Here is a 19601-nt window from a genome sequence, read left to right as displayed (position 1 = left end):
ACTGCTATATCTCCAGCATATTTTAGTAACTAGCACATTAGTGACTTGGCAAATGTTTATTGAGTGAAAGGATGGATGTAGACAGGAATGGATAGACAGGTGAAGTTCATATACATTGTGTGTCTCATCTTAGATCACATAGCAGAACATGCATTGAGCCTAGTTTCTTAGAGCATCTGTGAAGTCCATAAAGATAGAAAAAGGATCTGTTTTATCCCCACCATGTAATGCCCAGCACAAGAGACAGTGCTCACAGCAACTGTGTGTTCTGTAATGACTTGAATTAATGACTCCAAAAGCTGATACTTTAAACTTATGATGTTGCCACATTCCTTAAGGAGACAGGGGTTTCGTACATATCACATTTGAAGGAAGAACAGCACTGAAAGGTACCAACTTGTTTTTGATGGTGAGGATTAAAGAAAGAGTATGTGCAAGCTGGAGGCAGTGTGAGCTCCCTCTCCCCTGGCTGATAACCAGCTTGCATCCCCACTCCTGGCCAGCAGGAAGTGAGCTGGGAGCCACACCAGGTTTTCTGCTTTCCATCATTGAACCATGAAGATCAAAGTGGCTGAGGGAAACAGCAGCAGCCAGATGCTCAGGAGCCCTAAAAGGTAAACAAATACAGGGACATGGCTGATGCTGGTCTGCTTTTGTGCAGTATAACATACAACACTTTCCTACAGAATAGCCAAGAAGGAAGACTACCATCTCTGACTAGGCGATTAGGAGAAGGTGTCTGCTTTGGGTGGGAGAATAGATAAAGATTCCATTCCATGTGGGCTGGTTTGAAAATGGCAGTAGTTTCTCCTGAATATTTGGTGTGGACTCTCTTCTAGTACCTAAAATGCTCAACCATCCCAGAGACCCTGGAGGCTAGTCACCGAGGACAAGCCTAAGTCATAGGAGCACCACGACCTTCCAGCTCTGAGCTCAGTGGTACAGAACGTATGATAAGCACCAGGTCTGTGTAACAGCTCTCTTAGATCCAGGTTCCACAAGCCAAGAAAGGCATTGGTTATGTGTATTCAGTTTTTGTCTGAAATGTCAAATTAAGGCAGCAGGCATAAGAGAAAGGCCACAAAAATATCACCAGTTTCTGGGTTTTGTAGTCTGAGGACTGTTTGTCTGGCTCAGCTGGCAAATAGTGGCCCTCAGCAAATATTTGTAACCTGGAACAGCCTCTGAGGGTGTTAGAGATGACCCTCAGCTTCAGGAAGTGCCAAGAAAAGGGCAGGGTGGATGTTCATGTCCTTGGGGAACAAGCTTGCAATAAATATACATGGTTGCTTGAGCAGCAAACATGCATGCATGCACGTATGCATGCAACTGCAGCTGTGTGCACATCTGTGTAAAAAGACACAAACACACATGATCTGTATGTGCATATATGAATATTGTGATGTGTGTACAAATATGAGTGTGCCTGGTCTATATGCAGATATGAGTGTGTACAATCTGCATGAGGATTTGAGCATGTATGGTTTGTACACAGATACGAGTGTGTGCAGATATGAACACTTGTGATTCATATACAGATGTGAGTATGTGTGCCCTGTATGCCCTTGAATTTGTGTGATGATGTGAATGTGTGTGATCTGTGGGCATATGAGTATCAACAGTTTGTGTACAGATATGTGTGTTATCTGTGTGCAGATATGAGTATGTGTTCTTTGTGCATACATATATGAGTATGCTTGTGCCGATAGTAGTGTGTGATCTGTGTCTATGCAGATACATACAAGTATGCATACAGATATAAATGTGTGTGATATCATAGAGATACAAGCATGTGTGCAAATATACCTGGACACTGCAGTCTCTCAGGATGTTGGGTTATCCCTTTGTTTCTGCATACTACTGTGAGACAACACCAGTGTATACATGCATACAGACCAATGTCTATACATTTACAAGACAAAGCACTTCGTGGCCGTTCAGGCTCTTAAGATTATGCCTTCCAGTCTACTCAGACCCCCACATAGAAACCACAGAGTGATATCATGGGGCAGGTAACTGTACAGAAAGAACCTAAACTTACTCAAGTTGCTGGAAGCAGCCTTGGACACTGAGGCCTGGACACCTTTGGGTGAAACAGAAAGATGAGAAACATGAGAAGTGAGGTGTGTGACCTTCAAGGAAACTGAGATAAGCTTCCCTCCACCTGCATAGCCAAGGTCATCTTTCTGAAACCAAAATCTGACCACACCTTTCCCCTGAACTAGATCGTTCTAGAGAGAGCCCCATTGACCTCAGAAGAATGGCTTCAAACATATCATGATCTACAAGGCCCCTCAGGGATAGCCCCACCTACGAGAGTTTATCCAACACCACTGGCCTAGCTTCCCTCAGTTCTCCTAACAGGTCAGTTTCTCCTTTGTCTTTCCCCATCACCAAGACTGGGTCTGGTTCCTTAGTCAGAACAGCTCCAAACTCTGTGTACATGTTCTTTCTGCACAAAGGCAGATGCAATTCTACACGTCTAAATGATGTCATTCCCCCTACGAATCAAAAGATCCAAGGCAACGGATCTGCTTTGCTTATCACAAGATAGTAAACCACGGGAAGCACCAAAGCATGTCTCTGTAATGACTGAATGAATGAATCCTCTACAATTGGTAAAAGAGCAAGGCAGCAGATAGCCCATCTTATACCCAGAGAATCTACTGATGCTCATTCTTCAGTTCCCAGTAAGACCCAAGAAGCTAGGCTATGCCACCTTGCCTCTTCCCCAATTCAGAGGCATGATGGAAGAGTAGATCTCTCACCTTGTCGTGTTATGGGACCCAAGTTCAGGACACGGGTCTGATCTATGAAGTTCCCACTTCGAAATCTAGTACTAGAGCAGGTCTGTGGGGAAAAAATGACAGAAAATCACTCAAGTATGGAGAGGAAGGTAGAATGTGATCCTGGCATGAGATGTGGGCAGCTAGGTCAAAAGAGCATCCTTTTGCCTCATACAGGAGATAGGAGATCACATCCCAGCCTGACAGCTTATTGAGGGCAAGTCACTTAAGCTCTTTGAGTTTTTCCAATTGAGAAAGTGAGCAACTACTGGTAAATTTCTGTGAAACTTGAATACTTTAAAACACCTGAGTTGCACATAATGCTGAAGGCTTAGCTCCTCTTATTGACAGATATGCTTGCAGCTTGCAAATAAGGTCAGTTTATCAGCCAAGAACCTTGAGATAGTCACTGCTTCCTAAGTGTCAGGTAGACCATGTGTCCTGACTGGCCCTACCCACTCTGTCTTGCAGCTCTGTGCCCTTAGGTTAAGATAGAAAAGCATCACAAATTCATGTCTTCATTTATGCCTGTGGCCAAATGTCTTGATGATAGAGATAGGCATCCAAGTGGGCTGTTATGAAGGGCTTATGACTCACAGGTTTACACTGTTCACTCGTAGAGTCACATAGGTACACCTCGCAGTGAAGGTAGACAAGGTCGTAGTTTCCTGCAAACCGGAACATCTGAACAGAAAATCGGGCCTGAGATGACTCGCCATTCTCTGTCACCTGAATGGTTGTGTCTTCTGTATGTGGACAACTGAATGGGGGATGATACAATAGAGTCGGTTAAGCCAACTGGGTTTTAATACTACATCTTTACCTGTTAGCTGTGTGACTTGGAACAGCCCATTAAACTTCTCTGTGCCTCAATTTCTCCATAGGCATTTAGGAGTAATAATTATAGTCCATGTCAAGAGTAATTGTGAGAACTAACAGTTATTTTTTTTTTTTGTAAAGTGCTTAGAACAGAGTGTGGCCACAGTATCTTTGGGGCTAGAAAAATTGATAAAAAGTCTTCAACCACAGAGTTGGAACAATACAGAAGTCAGAATTTTATTATTGCCAAGGAAATATATTCAAGAATCATTGTCTATTTTATGCTATTGAATTCATGCCTGTTCAGCAGAAACCAGGGAGTTTTGCCAGCTCCTGAGCCAACATAAGTATGTGCACACAACTTCAGTGCATGCAATGGCACCCAGAAGTTCACATGTGTACTGGCCATTCTGGGCAGGTGAAGTGGGTACCCCTGTTCCATTTCATGTTAGTTCAAAGATAATTTAGAAGAAAGCTAGAATGTCAAATCAAAGAACCAAGAAAGGATTGTTCAGGGTGGCATTCATTCTGTATTAGATAACAACTATAAATCAGATCCAATCCTAGCATCCCGAACTCTACTTGCAAAAAAGAAGGAGGAGAGGGAAGAGGAAGAGGAAGAAAATGAAGGAAGAAGAAGGGAGAGGGAAAAGAAAAGAGGAGGAGGGGGGAGTAGGAAGAGGATGAGGAAGAGGGAGAGGAGGAAGAGGAAGAAGAGAAAGAAGAAATAAAAAGAAATAGAAGAAGAAGAAGAAAAGAAGAAGAAGAAGAAGAAGAAGAAGAAGAAGAAGAAGAAGAAGAAGAAGAAGAAGAAGAAGAAGAAGAAGAAGAAGAAGAAGAAGAAGAAGAAGAAGAAGAAGCAGCAGCAGCAGCAGCAATGACTTGCAATTAAGCAATAGTCTGTTAGGAGCTGACTCAGAAGAAAGTGGCTATAATCTCTGCAGCCATCTCGGGCTATTTACTTACAGGTGGTACTTTTCCACCCTGATGAGAGACTTGTTTTCCTAGCATGATGTTTTTGCAACAAGCCCACCACAGCTGAACACACTCTGATAACATCTTGTTTTCCTCCTATCCTGGACCTGTGGTTAAGTGTCTCTAACTGAACTTCCCAGTGTGTGCATATATACCCATATCTGCCTTCCAATAAATGAGACTCGAGACTTGAGACTTGAGCAGATAGCCTGTTTTGTTTCTATTCTTTGAGTTTCTTGCCCCTCAGTCCCCACTCTCTCTCTCTCTCCGTTGACTGACCTGTGGACCGGGTTAGAATCCCATTCCAAAAGGGAAATCCATATTCAACCCAGCCCCATGGCAGCCCCAAATCCTCAACCCAAGCAGATATCCTAGTGTCCTCTCTGGTTACCTTTAGTGTCCTCAATTTGCCTCCTGTCTTGTGATGTTGTAACACAACACTTCTTCATGACTCATAGTGCTCAGACCAGCTTCCTCATACACTCACAGAGACACAAATGCACATTATATTTCTTCCTGCTTTTTTCAGAACATACTTGCCACAATTTTATACTCATGAAAAGTAACTTTAGAGATTTCTGCAGAGAATGTGTTATTTATCCCCATGTGGCATATGAGAAAACAAAGATCAGAGTACATGAGCTGACTTGCACATGGAGCAAGAAAGTGGAAAAAGCCAAGGATGGAACTCATATCCTTCTAAGGCCCTGTCAAGATCATGTCAACATTGTTGCCTGTGTGTCCCAACATCTGTATTGTTGTTTACTTCATCTTTTTTCTTATGACACACTCCTGTATACATTTTGACCATGAACACACACGACAATCACTTTGTATCACTTGTCATATGAACAGAAGAGATCTTACAAGTGAGAACAAAGTTGTCAAACATGAGAGCTATCAGATGTTAGTGGGACACTCTTACTATCATGAAATTGTAGAACAGACTTCTATTTTGTTACAGAGGGATATTCTAAACAGAGGGTGGAAATTGGGTGAACACCCAACTGAGCAGTTTTCTTCTAGGTAATCAGGTGGACTCTAAGGACCACCACCCTCAGGAGAGAATAAGTCAAGGCCTCTCCGGAATACCTTCCTGCCTGCAACATAGGCAGAGATGCCTCTCCCTCCCCCAATTCATTCATTCAAGAGGTCTTTTCTCCCCAACAGTCTGCACACATTCATTCAGTTGTCCATCTTGCCTTCAGAATTTAAGCTGTGGGAGCATAAAGGGCTTCAATTCTTCTCCTCACCAGGGTAACCACAACACCTGGTAATCAGCAAACTTTCAAAATATCTGTTTAATGAATGCATCTTATGGAAAGGGACAGCACACCTGCACCCTCAGGGTTTAAGCTGCTTCTTAGCTGACCACTCTCTACTCTTTCTAGTCAGGTCCTCTCTGCCTGCTGCTCTGAGCCTGCCTTTCCATCAGGTTCCTTATATTTTCTGAGTCAGTCATGAATGCCCATTTGACCCTCCAATGAATGTATGGAACCCTCTCCAAATATAATCTTCTATTGCATAAAACAAGATATTTCAAGAATACAAAGAAAAAACAGCTAAATCAAAGAGCACCTCTTAAAATGTTTTTAAAAAAACATTTGACATGTGCTTTATATACTTGCAAAAACATATTTAATGATTCATCACATAATAAGATCTAGGGAGAATCCTAATGAATTAGCACCTAAAAACTAATGGATAGCATAGGTAGGTCCCTGCATTCTCAAGCCTACAAGCCCTTTGCCTGTCTTTGGGGTGGGTCAGGATGCTAAATTTAAACTACAGGATCATAAAGATATTTTCCCCCCATTAATTGTAAAGGCATCTCCCTAGACCCCATCCCTGAGCCCACAGATAGGTCCAACTGCTTTACCTGTCCTGGATAATGAAGTATTTCACAGGGTCTGTGGAGTTGCTACTGGGTGTGGCATAGCAGTTGGTCATTAGCAGTACAAACCGGGACAAGTCACCCCCATCCAGCATGGTGCCCACATACAGAAAAGCATCAGTGGACAGCATCACAGAAGGACCTTGGTGGGGCTGTGTGTAGGTAGGGCTCTGGAACAATGCCATCCGCACGGTGAACTTGCCTGTCCCACCCAAGCTGATGTTCAGGGAACTGTAGAGAAAGAAGAGCTTTTAAGAGGACTAAGATGAGAACATTCACAGATGGGTACTCTTTCTGGTCAGCCATCTTGGTTGGTTCCTTGCAGTTATCTGGCATTTTTATTCAGTGGCAGCGCCGAAACCCTCACCACAGCTTAGCAAATTGCAGTGAGCACAACGGGGTGTTGGGAAGAAACATGCCCCGACTGAGCAGATCTGCAGTGGGACTGAGGGTTCTACATCTCTAGCAAGCTCCAATGATGCTGGTATTACAGATCTATAGACCATGTCTTGAGTATCATGACCAGTGTACTGGTGGTGTCCCCTTGCTACCATTCTTCAACATAGTACACATTCTTGAGGGGCCTGCCTGAACTTCTTGAGTCTCAGCCTTCAACAGGCAGAAAGAGATGAGCTATTGGGAGTCCTACAGACTTGAGTTCTGGGGATCCATGATGGCATTACTTTTAGTACCTACAGGAGACTGGGCCTTATAAATGGGTGGCTTTAATCTAAATACACAAGCTGATAGGAATTTCACTGCAGGATCTCTCAAAGGAGAGAGAGGGGTTTGTGTCATAAAAAATAAGGTGCATTAGGCATGCCCAGCAATATAAAGATCCACCTTACAATGAAGAACAGGCTGGGACTCCCTTGAGCCCCCAAAGAGGTTTGGTCACATACTTGTTGCTCTGGCACCTTAAAGGCAGGCCTAGGACATGGCTACATCTCCCCAAGGCACTGTCTAGCCAAGTAGCACTCTATTCAATAGCTCAAAGTAAGCATGACAGACACATATCAGCCCAGAACTCTTCCCTGAGTCTGCCCCTTCTAGAGCAGCAGTTCTCAACCTGTGAATCATGACCCTTTTGGCAAACCTCTATCCCCCAAAACATTTATATTATTATTGATAACACTAGCAAAATTACAGTGATGAAGTAGCAACAAAAATAATTTTATGGTTGGGGGGGGGTGTCACCACAACATGAGGAACTGTATTAAAGGGCTGCAGCACTAGGGAGGTTGAGAACTACTGTTTTAGGGTTACTGTAATACTCTGATGAGATGTTTCCCATAAAGCCTTTAACATGATGTTCAGCATAGAGCAAATGCTCAATAAACACTAGTGATTGCAACTGTTCTCTTTCTCAACATGAACATCAGTGGCTTGCGACTCACCACACTCAAAGACTTTCAATTTTATTTAGCAATGGAATTCTATTTTTTTTTTTCATCAAAATGGGTGGAATTTCTCTGGTTCACCTCTCCAGCTACTTTTGCACCCAAACAAGGCAGCTCTGAAGAGCATGGTCTGTAAATGCTTCTCTAATCAGATAGTTTCAATTCAGAGAAGGATAAAACCTGAGATCTAAATATGAGATATAACTGTCCAGCTTGCCCTCCAGAAGCAAGGCCACCCAATCCCTCTGAAAAGGCAGAGACTAGGATTTTATTCACCTTTTCAAAATATCATAGTCCTAAGAAAGGCAGTGAAAATGTTATTAAAGCCCCCTGGCAATGGGAGCAACAGTTGGATGGTGGATCCAAGTTCCCCAAGGCTATCCAATTAATATATGGCAAAGCCTGGGTCAGAATCTGGGTTCTGGGATTCCTCACTAGGTGTCTCCATTAAGTAATCCTGCCTTCCAGCCTCCAAAGTCAGTTCCTATTTGGCAAGGCAAATGAAGATCTCATAGCTAAGGGTCTGAGGGTCTGAAGGGGTGAAGGGTGAGGGACTGAGGAGTTAAAGACTGAGGAGCTGAAGAGGTGAAGGGGTGAGGGGCTGAAGAAGTAAGGGACTCGGGGGATAAAGGGGTCAGTGATTGTGGGGTGGACCCCTCAGGAGCACTGGAGGTCCTTGATGGCCTCACCTGACCATGGGCTGTAGGGAGGTCTTCAGGCTGACTTTCATGTCCAGAGGGTAAGAGCATTCAAAGTTCATTCTTATGATGATGTCCCGAATGATGATCGCATTTGCCAGGTAGAGGGTGTTGCTGTAGGTGGCATGGGTTTCGTTTCTCTGTGTTGGGGGAAGAGGAGTAAGAGAAAGGGATATGACACCCTGAGCAGAGTTTTACAGCCAATGAGATTGTAGACCCTGGAAAGCTGCCATCTCTGTCTCTGTGTCACAACAGAAGTGACGTTAGGAGAAGTCATTGTGTTCTAGACCCCAAGCTACATTCTCCTCCTGCATCACCCCACCAGCCCTTCCAATGGCCTAAAGTAGCAGGATGCTGAATCCCTGCTTCATGGATGAAGGGATGGGGGTTCACTGTTCCCTAAGATATGGGTATGTCCCTGCAGAGCATGGGATCTACAAAGCCTGGGCTAGTTTCAAAACTGCAGATTTTCTCTTCAGAACTAAAAATCATATGCAGGCTATCACTAATTTCTTTTTACACTGTTCCTAACAAACGAAAAATGTCTTCCTTTTCACCTGTCCTTTTGTTTCTTCCCACTTTCTTTCCAGGGATGAAGGAGACAAGAGAAAGCCAGGCACCAGCCACACGAACACTTATGGGCTGATCTCTGCAGATGGTTCTGGGGGTGAGCTTCTTCTCAGGATCCCTGGGCACAAACCGGCTTGCCTCTGGTCCCAGTGATGGCCTTAGTGACTGGAAGCCATCACTGCCAGCCTAGCCCTACCTTTCCCATCTGTAAAAAGGGCAGCCATCTTTATAGATCAAGCTTAGATGTGACACGTGGATTAATTTAATCCTCTCAATATCCTTTAGAGAAGTAACAATCCCTCCATGGTGAAGTTATTCAGTCAGGTCAAACAACTCACTCAAAGCTCATACAAGTGGTGGGCTTGGGGTTCAACTAGACACCAAGAACTCCAACCCTGTTGCCTCTACGAGCAACGACTTACCCTCAATACTGTCCCACAGGGACCATCCCTGGCAGGGGTCACTATAGACATCCAGTCTCGATCATCACTCTCACTGAAGCCTGAGCATTGTCTGTCATTCAGGTACATGAAGACTTTCATAAAGCCCAAACTCTGTAGCTGGCACTTGCTGAGGGACATCTTGATGTCATTGGCCCCACACTCCAGCCTGTGCTCCAATAGAGAGACATCTGAAAATGGTCAGGAGCAACAGGATTAGGAGCCTGTGTCTCCGGGGCCAGGCATGTCCCCAGGAGCACAGCATGTTCACTGGGCTTAAGATGTCTTGGGCTTTATACTCTAAGATCAAAAATTGACACATGGGACCTCATAAAATTGCAAAGTTTCTGTAAAGCAAAGGACACTGTCAATAGGACAAAACAGCAACCAACAGATTGGGAAAAGATCTTTACCAATCCTACATCCGATAGAGGGCTAATATCCAATATATACAAAGAACTCAGTGAGACTCCAGAGAATCAAATAACCCTATTTAAAAATGGGGTACAGAATTAAGCAAAGAATTTTCAACTGAGGAATATCAAATGACCAAGAAGCATCTAAAGAAATGGTCAACATATGCTTAGTCAACAGGGAAGTGCTAATCAAAACCCCTGAGATTCCACCTCACACCAGTTGAATGGCTAAGATAAAAAACTCAGGTGACAGCAGATGCTGGCAAGGATGTGGAGAAAGAGGAACACTCCTCCATTGTTGGTGAGATTGCAAGCTGATACAACCACTCTGGAGATCAGTCTGGCAGTTCCTCAGAAAACTGGATATAGTATTACCCGAGGACCCAGCTATACCATTCCTGGGCATATACCCAGAAGATGCTCCAACATGTAATAAGGACACATGCTCCACTATGTTTATAACAGCCTTATTATAATAGCCAGAAGCTTAAAAGAATCCAGATGTCCTTCAACAGAGGAATGCATACAGAAAATGTGGTACATTTACATAATGGAGTACTACTCAGCTAGTAAAAATGATGAATTCATGAAATTCCTAGGCAAATGGATGGAACTAGAAAATATCATCCTGAGTGAAGTAACCCAATCACAAAAGAACACACAAGGTATGCACTCACTGATAAGTGGATATTAGCTCAGAAACTTAGAATACCCAATATATAATTTGCAGAACACATGAAACTCAAGAAGAAGGAAGACCAAAGTATGGCTACTTCATTCCTTCATAGAATGGGGAACAAAATACCCATGGAAGGAGTTACAGAGACAAAGTTTGGAGCTGAGACAGAAGGAAGGACCATCCAGAGACTGCCTCACCTGGGGATCCATCCCATAAACAACCAACAAACCCAGACACTATTGCATATGCCAACAAGATTTTGCTGACAGGACCCTGATATAGCTCTCTTTTGTGAGGCTATGCCAGTGCCTGGCAAATACAAAAGTGGATGTTCACAGTCATCTATTGAATGGAACACAGGGCCCCCAATGAAGGAGCTAGAGAAAGTAGCTGAAGGGAGCTGAAGGGGTCTGCAACCCTATAGGAGGAACAACAATATGAACTAACCAGTACTCCCCCCTCCCCCCAGAGCTCGTGTCTCTAGTTGCATATGTAGCAGAAGATGACCTAGTTGGCCATCAATGGGAGGAGAGGCCCTTGGTCTTTCGAAGATTATATGCCCCAGTATAGGGGAATGCCAGGGCCAGGAAGCAGGAGTGGGTGGGTTGGGGAGCAGGGCGGGGGTAGGATACAGGGGACTGTCAGAGAGGAAACTAGGAAAGGGGGTAGCATTTAAAATGTAAATAAAGAAAATATCCAATAAAAATTAATAAAAAAGAAATGTAAATGAAGAAAATATCTAATAAAAGAAAAAAGAAAAAAAGTCCTGAGTCTCAAGTCTTGTTTATTGAAAGACAACTATGGGTATAGATGCACTCGCTGGGGAGTGAAGCTGGAGACACTTAACCACAGGTCCAGGATGTATAAGCGAAAAACAAGATGTTATCAGAGAGTGTTCAGCTGTGGTGGGCTTCTTGCAAAAACATCATGCTAGGAAAACAAGTCTCTCCTCAGGGTAAATAAGTAAATAGTCCACAATGGCTGCAGAGATGATAAGCTGCTTTCTGCTAAGAGTCAGCTTCCAACAATACCCACAGACCACATGAAGCTCAAGAAGAAGGAAGACCAAAGTGTGGGTGCTTCAGTCCCTCTTACAAAGGGGAGCAAAATACACATGGGAGCAAATATGGAGACAAAGTGTAGAGCAGAGACTGAAGGAAAGGCCATCCAAAGACTGTCCCACCAGGAATTCATTCCAGATACAGCCACCAAACTCCAACACTATTGTGGATGCCAAGAAATGCTTGCTGAAAGGAGCCTGATATAGTTGTCTCCTGAGAGACCCTGCCAGAGCCTTACAAATAATAGAGTTGGATGCTCGCAATCAACCATTGGACTGTGCGTCGGGTCCCCAATCGAGGAGTTAGAGAAAGGACTGAAGGAGCTGAAGGGGTTTGCAACCCCATAGGAAGAACAACAATATCAACCAACCAGATCCCCCAGAGCTCCCAGGGACTAAGCCACCAATGAAGGACTACACATGGCTCCATCTGCATATGTAGCAGAGGATGGCCTTGTCAGCCATCAATGGAAGGAGAGGTCCTTGGTCCTAAGAAGGCTCAATAGATGCCCCAATGTGGGGGAATCGAGGGCAGGGAGGCAGGAGTGGGTGGGTGGGTGGAGGAACACCCTCATAGAAGCAGGGGCAGTGGTAATGGGATAGGGAGTTTCTGGGAGGGGTGAAACTGGGAAAGGGGATAACATTTGAAATGTAAATAAAGGAAATATCCAATAATAAAAAAGGTGCCTTGAGCAGTCACAGCCCTCTCTCAGACAAAACTGAATTGTGAGCATCAATGGGTGGATCCAACTACTAGCCAACAGCTCCATGTTCCTTTAAAAGTCGATGATATACAAAATTTAGGTTAGTTTGAAGTTCTTTCTCTCACCTATTGTTAAATATCAAACCCTGATGACAGGAGAAAATAGAAGAAAAAGTTTATTGCCATTTGGGGGGGGGGGTGTCCTTGCTATATGCAGGTGCCAGTCCCTCACTGACAGTGACTCTGATACCATATACTGGTCAGTTTCCCTCTTGGACAAAGAATAAGCTCAGGGTTTGTAGTAGGCAATGATGAAATACTAGATGTTTTTTATTAGTCAAGTATTTGGGAATTGATGTATGGCTCAGTGAGTAAAGGTGTTTGCTGCCAAGCCTAACTACCTAAGTTTAGTCCCTAGGACCTATATGGTGGCAAAACAGAACCAACTTCACAAGTTGTCCTCTGATTTCCACCCATGTGCCATGGTACTTTAGGCCCTCCTCACATATATATAATTCTCTCTCTCTCTCTCTCTCTCTCTCTCTCTCTCTCTCTCTCTCTCACACACACACACACACACACACACACCTCTCACACATACCATGCACATAAGTAAGTTTAAAACCTTTGAATTAAAAAAAAATCAGCTTTTAAGTCTTGTTAAAGTATTTTACTAAAGCATTAGAGAAGTGTCCTAACTTCCTTTTCATTGCATTCCTTTTTACAGCTAACCTTGTGAGGTGGTATTTGCAAATGCAGTATGACCGCCCACACCCTGAACTAACCTCAAGGAAGCAAGCACCACCAATTTGGAGAAGACTGTGTTCATCATAAAATTCACCATACAGAGAGTGCTTGGATACCAGCAGAATCAGACCTTCAAGCACCACGCATGATCTAAGTCTGGAACAGACTTAGCCATCTTCAATGACACCATGAGGAAACAGGATGAGAGAGGACCAGTGCCTTGCCCTGCATCCCACACTGCTGCAATCAGTTTCTGGTATGGCAGGTGGCTCAGCAGTTTCTGGTTACCTAGTGGGCCTACCATGAGGTCCTCAGAAAGAAGATACTGAATAGTAGGAGGTCCCCCGAATCCCTACCCTCTGAGATATTTGGAGCCAACTGAGGAGGAACCCCCAAACTGTCCAGGCTATTAGTGACCTTTCCAGCAAACTGATTGGTTATGTGTCCTCTGGGTTACAGATCCACACCAGCATGAGCCTCCCTGCTAAGTGCTGATCGTTTTCTCAGTGATCTCCCCCCTGAGTCTCACCTGTGATGTTGAAGTCCTGTTTACACTGGCAGCGCCATCTGCCGTCATCCGATATGCAATCTTCATCTACCCTGCATCCTTCGCAAGTCCCCTCCACGGAACTAGGATCTGCAATATTACCAATACATAGAGTCAACAGCTTGTGCCTCAAGACGGACCCCTACAGACTAAGGATGGAGGCCAGACTCACCGGTGCAGTAAGCCAGATTGCACTCAGGGGGCGCTGTCAAGTTGTAAATATAGAAGCCACCTGGGCAAGCCTTCACCTGGATCTCTGTGGACCACCGGCAGCATTGGTCGCTCCAGTGTGCACAGGCCGTGCGGCTCACAATGCCTTCTCTACTCGAGGGATGAGAGCCATTGAGCCACATGGGTGCAGCCGTGTTGCATCGCAGGATGGGCACACAGGTCTCAGCCATGCGAACGCCACCCTGGCCCGTGAACCGGTACCAGCCCTGCAGATCCACGTCACAGGAGTAGCCGGTACCATACTCTGCGCTGCGCCAGTACTCAGTCAGGGTCTCATATGCATTGCAGGGGTCTTGACACACCATCTTTCCATCCGGGCCCTGGGGCAAGCAATCCAGTCCTGGCTCACAGGAGCCTGGGGAGCACTCACAGTACCAACCATCCCCTGTAAAGCCCTCAGGACACACGCACGAGTAGTCGCCTTCTGTGTTGACACAGGTGGCCAGGGCATGACAGTTACTGAGCCCCTGCTCTGTGCACTCATCCACATCAGTGCAGCTCAGCTCAGGCGTCAGACGAAAACCATCCTGACAGGAGCACTTAAACGAGCCCGGGGTGTTCACACAGCTGCTGTTGGAGCAGTTGTGAGACCATGGGGTAGCACACTCATCCATGTCCTCACACACCAGCCCATCACCAGTGAAGCCGGTCTGGCAGGAGCACGTTGTAACCACACCATCCACCATGCAGGTGGCGTTGTTGTGGCATTCAGAACACCTTCCTGCGGTGAAGAAGAGCACAGCTTCAGAACCCCTGCAGCTGGCAGGTGCCCCGGCACATACTTTCTTGCTTCTCTGGACTTGTTAAGTTGTTGACACCTTCAAAACCCATCCATCCAAGCTCCCCTGAGTAGAGTCCTCTAGTCATTGACTTTTCATTCTGGAGCTTAGCGAATCCTCCCCAGTGCACACCCCTGCCCCTGGTACCCATTTTTATTTTATTTACAGAAAAGAATATTGACATTCAGAACAAGCAAGCCCCTTGCCAGTTGTCAAACAGGGTACACGCACATGGCCTGACCACAGAACATGTGCTTTTAACCATGACCTCACAATTATATTTAGTGTAATTCCAGAGTACTCCAGGGTGGAAAGCAAAGCTACCCCCATGGGATGACTTCACACTTACAGGAGAGGTGGGTCAAATCTCTTATGTATCTGGGCATGCTTGTGACTTTACCGTGAAGTACAGAAATGATTCAGAGGTGTTTTAGCCCCTTGTCCCACCAGAAACATCACCCACACGCTGCTATTAATTCAGAGTCTCGGGCCCCCTGCTAGACCTACTAAAGTAGAATTTGCATCTTCACAAAACTTCGAAGTGAGTCCTGTGCTCATTACAATCTGAGAAATGGGCTTAAAATAAAGATCACACCAAGTGTGCTAAAAGAGGGATTAAGATTGCTTCTGCAAAGGGAACATTTCTCTACACACACACACACACACACACACACACACACACACTTACTCGCTTCTGTTGAGTTACTGGCTCCAGCCACAGTGAACCAGGAGGTTACCATCATTACCAGCAGCATACAGGTCAAAGGGAGCCCCATCCTTTACACTCTGCCCTCTGTCCTGGAAACACCTGCCCAAAGGCAAGGATGGTTTAGGCACTTTGGATTTCCCTTGTGTTTCTGATGCCTGAAATCCTGAGAACAGAGGTGGGTGAGGCACATGCATGATCTAATCCGATTCCCTATAGACAGAAGAAATGCTTTTGTTGTGTACCCTCTATACGGATCAGAACGCAGCATGGATACAGACCAGGAGGCACAGTTTATATGCAAAAGGAAGACTGTGCAATGATCTAACTGTAGGTTTTGTGGGCTTCCAAAGCCTCTGTGAATACACCCCTGTGTCCCAAACCTTCATGTGCTGTACATTTTGAAGAACTGAGTCTTTCATTTGGAGCAAAAAGTTGCAAGATGGGGGAGGGCTCACTCGGGACTTATACCTTACTGGAGGCAGCCTTGGAGTTTTATAGGAAGTTCTTGATTACCTGAACTTACAATTTGCTCTCACCTACTTATTCATTCAACAAACCTTTATTGAGTGGCTATTATGTGCCAAACAAGGTGCTAGATACCATAGAGAATAATGAATATCGTTTACATCTTCATACAACTCATGTAAAGAAATGGCAAAAGATAAGGAACTTTAGAGACGATTAACTCTATATACAGACATAACTATAATACATATTAGTATTTTCAAAATGATTGAGGTGAAATAATTCCAGATGGATGCAAGTGTTACCCTAGGTTTTACAGCAGCAAACCAGGATGGCATGATGGTTAGCATGGGACCCCAGTGTCCAGAAGCTAAGCTTCCCCCACAACCTCCCTGAAAGAGAATGGGATTAGATAGAGGAGAAGTGGATATGGGGGTGACAGCTTCATACAGCCTTACCTGAGCCCAGAACAGGACTGGTCCATTCACAAGTAAGTGCCTGTGATCAATATATACTTGCCTGCCCTTGGCTCTCCCTCTCCCTCAGATTATTCTCTGCTTCTGCCCTCTGAGATTGTTTCTGTGGGGGTAGAACTTTCCTTCCCTTTTGGCATAGAATTCACCTTTTCCAAGCCATGAGTCTGTTGTTGTTAGTTTTTCCCCTGGGAGTTAGACACAAAATGATTGACATTGGGGTCACACCTGTGCCTGGAAATCCAAGGTCTCTGTTTTCACCTTTTGGCAGCAAGACATTCCTCAGTTAGACATTAACTGGCAAAACAGTGCCAACGTGCTGGGCCTTTTCTTGGACCTGGGCAAGGACAAGGTAGACCCAAGCCCAAGGAGCCAGGAAAAAGACAGTATCTGAAGTCAGACTGTGTTAGGATAAAAGGAATGTTTGCTTTGAAGACTGGAACACACTCCTGTTCTAAAGGACAGCTTCACCAGATAAGTCCTCCCTACTAGATTCCAGACAGGAAAGAGTCTCTGAGAATGGCATCAGGTTACCAGACCATCTGGACATCCCTGAACTGGACCTCTGTCAGACAAGACTGGAGTCCAAACAGTAGAGGGTCCTTGGACTAGGGAATAATCTTACAATTGAAAAGGCTGTTTGCCTGAGTCCACCATGCTAGTATCCCAGGGAATTTAACTCTTCCCTTTGCCTGTGAGATGTGATGCCCTGCCCTGTGAACAGTGATGCTGGTTAACAGAGATGATGCAAGTGGGAATACTTGGTGATGTTTGATTCAAAGTCTGCAGTGGATGCTTTGCTGATAGGCAGTCACAAATAGAAATAGCTAGAGCCACAAGCCACACCCAGTTCCATGTAAAGAGTAATCAAAAACTTGATAGAATAGATGTCATTGTGCTGAGAAAAATCTGAAACATTGACTGAGCAGGAAGCATAACTATGACAACCACACTGACTTTCTTGGGACATCTCTTATTCTGTCTCTTCCTTCTTAACTTCCTAGAAGTGAAAGTTTTGGACAAAAGTAGCATGTACTTTAAAGAAGGTTGATATATCTTCCCAAATTTTACACACACACACACACACACACACACACACACACGCGCGTGTGTGTGTGTGTGTGTGTGTGTATTTATGTATGTATATATAATTGGGCTTAGTCCTTAGCACAGCATAAACTGAGTGTAGTGGTGCACACTTGAGAGTGTAGATATAAGGATCAGAAGCTCAAGGTCATTGCCAGCTTCATAGTGAGTTTGAGACCAACTTAGGCTGCCACAAACAGTAAAATAGAAAATAACAATAACAATAATTTATAACCTCCCTCTAGTACAAAATAGTTCTGAGTATAACTTTCATTTTGACCAACTTTCCATCCACTTTGCCAAAGTGAGAAATATCTTTTTCTTCACTTTTGCAGTTTGTGTGTGATGCATGCGTGCATGCATGTGAATGTATGTGTGTGTGTTTCATAACAAAAAAACATGGCCATGTCCGTTGTTCACTCACCACTGATTCTTCTCTTTGTAACTTTAGTTACTGATGCCCTATGCCTTTTTACAAGGTCCCATGTAAGCTCTCTTCTTGTATCCCTCCTGAATTTAAAGATGCTAATTTTTCAAGGTTTGCAGAATTGGCAAAGCTTTAGGCAGGAGCAGAGAGACTTTGGGCTAGTGTCTATTCCTAAGTGCTAGCGCCATGCTTTCTGGTCTCTAGATTTGATGCATTCCAGTCTCAGTGTCTGGCTGGTCCTGGAGGACAAATTTTCCTGGGCTGTCTAGTCTCTGGAGATGGCAAACATCTTGCTACAAGGATCCTTTCCTATGTCTACCAGCCACACCAGAGCCATGCCCTATCTTCTTTCTGCTTGGTGTGACTGTCACACAGGGCTACTATACCCTGCTCTGATCACCCCAGGAAGCCAGCCAGGAACCAGAAAACTGAATATATAGCTGCTATTTTCCGAGCCCCCTGAAATTCAAGAAATCAACCAGTCTTAAATTTGCTTCTCCCACCCCTTCCTCCCCACCTGAGGAAACCTCCGTAGAATACTAGGAGAGTCATTCAACTCACTCAAGTGAGATTGTCTCAAAAACAAGGTAGATAGGGCCTGAAAACTGACACCCAAGACTGGCCTCTGTTCTTCACATGCACATGTGCACACATATGCACACTAGCTCGCTGTGTATGTGCATATACAGAAGGGAGAGGGGAGTGGGGAGAGGACAAAGCCTTGTGCAAACCTGTCCCTCCTACTCCTTCCCTTCCTGGCTCCTCTGGTACTTCTGCATCTACTTATATACCTTTCCCCTCCACTCCCCTAGCCTCCATGGCATGCCATGGGCCTTTAGTTAAGGATCTGAAAACAGAGCAAGCTGTCGTGTTCATGGAGTGCCACTTTGCCCACAGTTTACTCACCACAGCCAGGCCATCCTCAGAGTATCCACATCCACCATTTTCTTGGCCATCCTTCTTTGCTCCATCTTTGACCCCCTCTCTCCATTTATGCATACAGGATTACTTCCTGCCATTCCTCGTGGATGTTGGTCCCTCATCTTCCCAGGCAACCTAAATCTCTTCTCCTTGGGATGAAGGCCACATCATTTCACTTTTGCGAGGAAGGTCCCTCTCTCCTTGGGTGCTCCAATGTCTTCCCTTCTCTCCTTCACATATTTCTGTCTCCTATGTAGGCTAACCTACAGAGACACCCCATTGATCTCACAGACACCAAGTTATTTGATACCCTACTTTTTGAGACCAAATTTCTCAAAGGATATATCTATTCTCTCCATTTTTCACCAGTGTGCTTTCTGATGTGCCAACTCCACTGAAATTCCTCCACACCATTAAAGACATGCATGTTGCCAAATGCAATCTTACTCCTCAGACAGTGTTCTGTACACACTTGGTTTTGAAGAATATGTGGATCTCTTGGAATAATCTTTTCTCTTAACTTGCTAACACAGGTAGGGCATTTGATGTGGATTGTTATGACAAGAGTTACTTACCAAGTGCTAGTCTTCAGTCAGACTTTTTGTTTTTATTCTTTTCTTTTATTGAAAATAAAATTTTTTTCATACAGTATATTCTGATTATGATTCCCTTGGATTATGGTTCCCCCTGATTATGGTTCCTCCTGGTTATGGTTCCTGCTCCTTTACTCCTCCCAATTCCTCCAACCTCTTTCTCCCATCTGAATCCACAATGTT

General features: G+C 44.6%; 1 protein-coding gene across 1 annotated transcript; it reads right to left on the bottom strand.

Moving 5' to 3' along the window:
* Positions 1 to 37: 37 nt before the first annotated feature.
* Umod (uromodulin) lies at positions 38 to 16488 on the bottom strand. Its single transcript, XM_029479678.2, has 11 exons — positions 16377 to 16488; positions 15433 to 15616; positions 13907 to 14686; positions 13717 to 13824; positions 9565 to 9773; positions 8564 to 8712; positions 6460 to 6705; positions 3384 to 3546; positions 2769 to 2850; positions 2042 to 2083; positions 38 to 607 (listed from the first exon to the last, which is right to left on the bottom strand). Exons 2-11 carry the CDS (start codon positions 15518 to 15520, stop codon positions 546 to 548), a joined length of 1929 nt encoding a protein of 642 aa, XP_029335538.1. The 5' UTR covers positions 15521 to 15616; positions 16377 to 16488; the 3' UTR covers positions 38 to 545.
* Positions 16489 to 19601: the final 3113 nt, after the last annotated feature.

Source organism: Mus caroli, unplaced genomic scaffold (genome assembly GCF_978045245.1).
Source record: "Mus caroli unplaced genomic scaffold, Mus_caroli_1 scaffold_8, whole genome shotgun sequence".
NCBI lineage: Eukaryota > Metazoa > Chordata > Mammalia > Rodentia > Muridae > Mus > Mus caroli.
This window is presented reverse-complemented; position numbering and strand designations above follow the sequence as displayed.

Bases quoted from the DNA above. Each gene is read 5' to 3' on its own strand.
- Umod (XM_029479678.2), bottom strand. From the start codon at position 15,520: ATGGGGCTCCCTTTGACCTGTATGCTGCTGGTAATGATGGTAACCTCC. The intron at 13,825-13,906 runs GTGAGTCTGGCC...GTAATATTGCAG, and splicing joins CAATCTGGCTTACTGCACCG to ATCCTAGTTCCGTGGAGGGG. The intron at 2,084-2,768 runs GTGAGAGATCTA...TTTCACCCAAAG, and splicing joins GGGTCCCATAACACGACAAG to GTGTCCAGGCCTCAGTGTCC.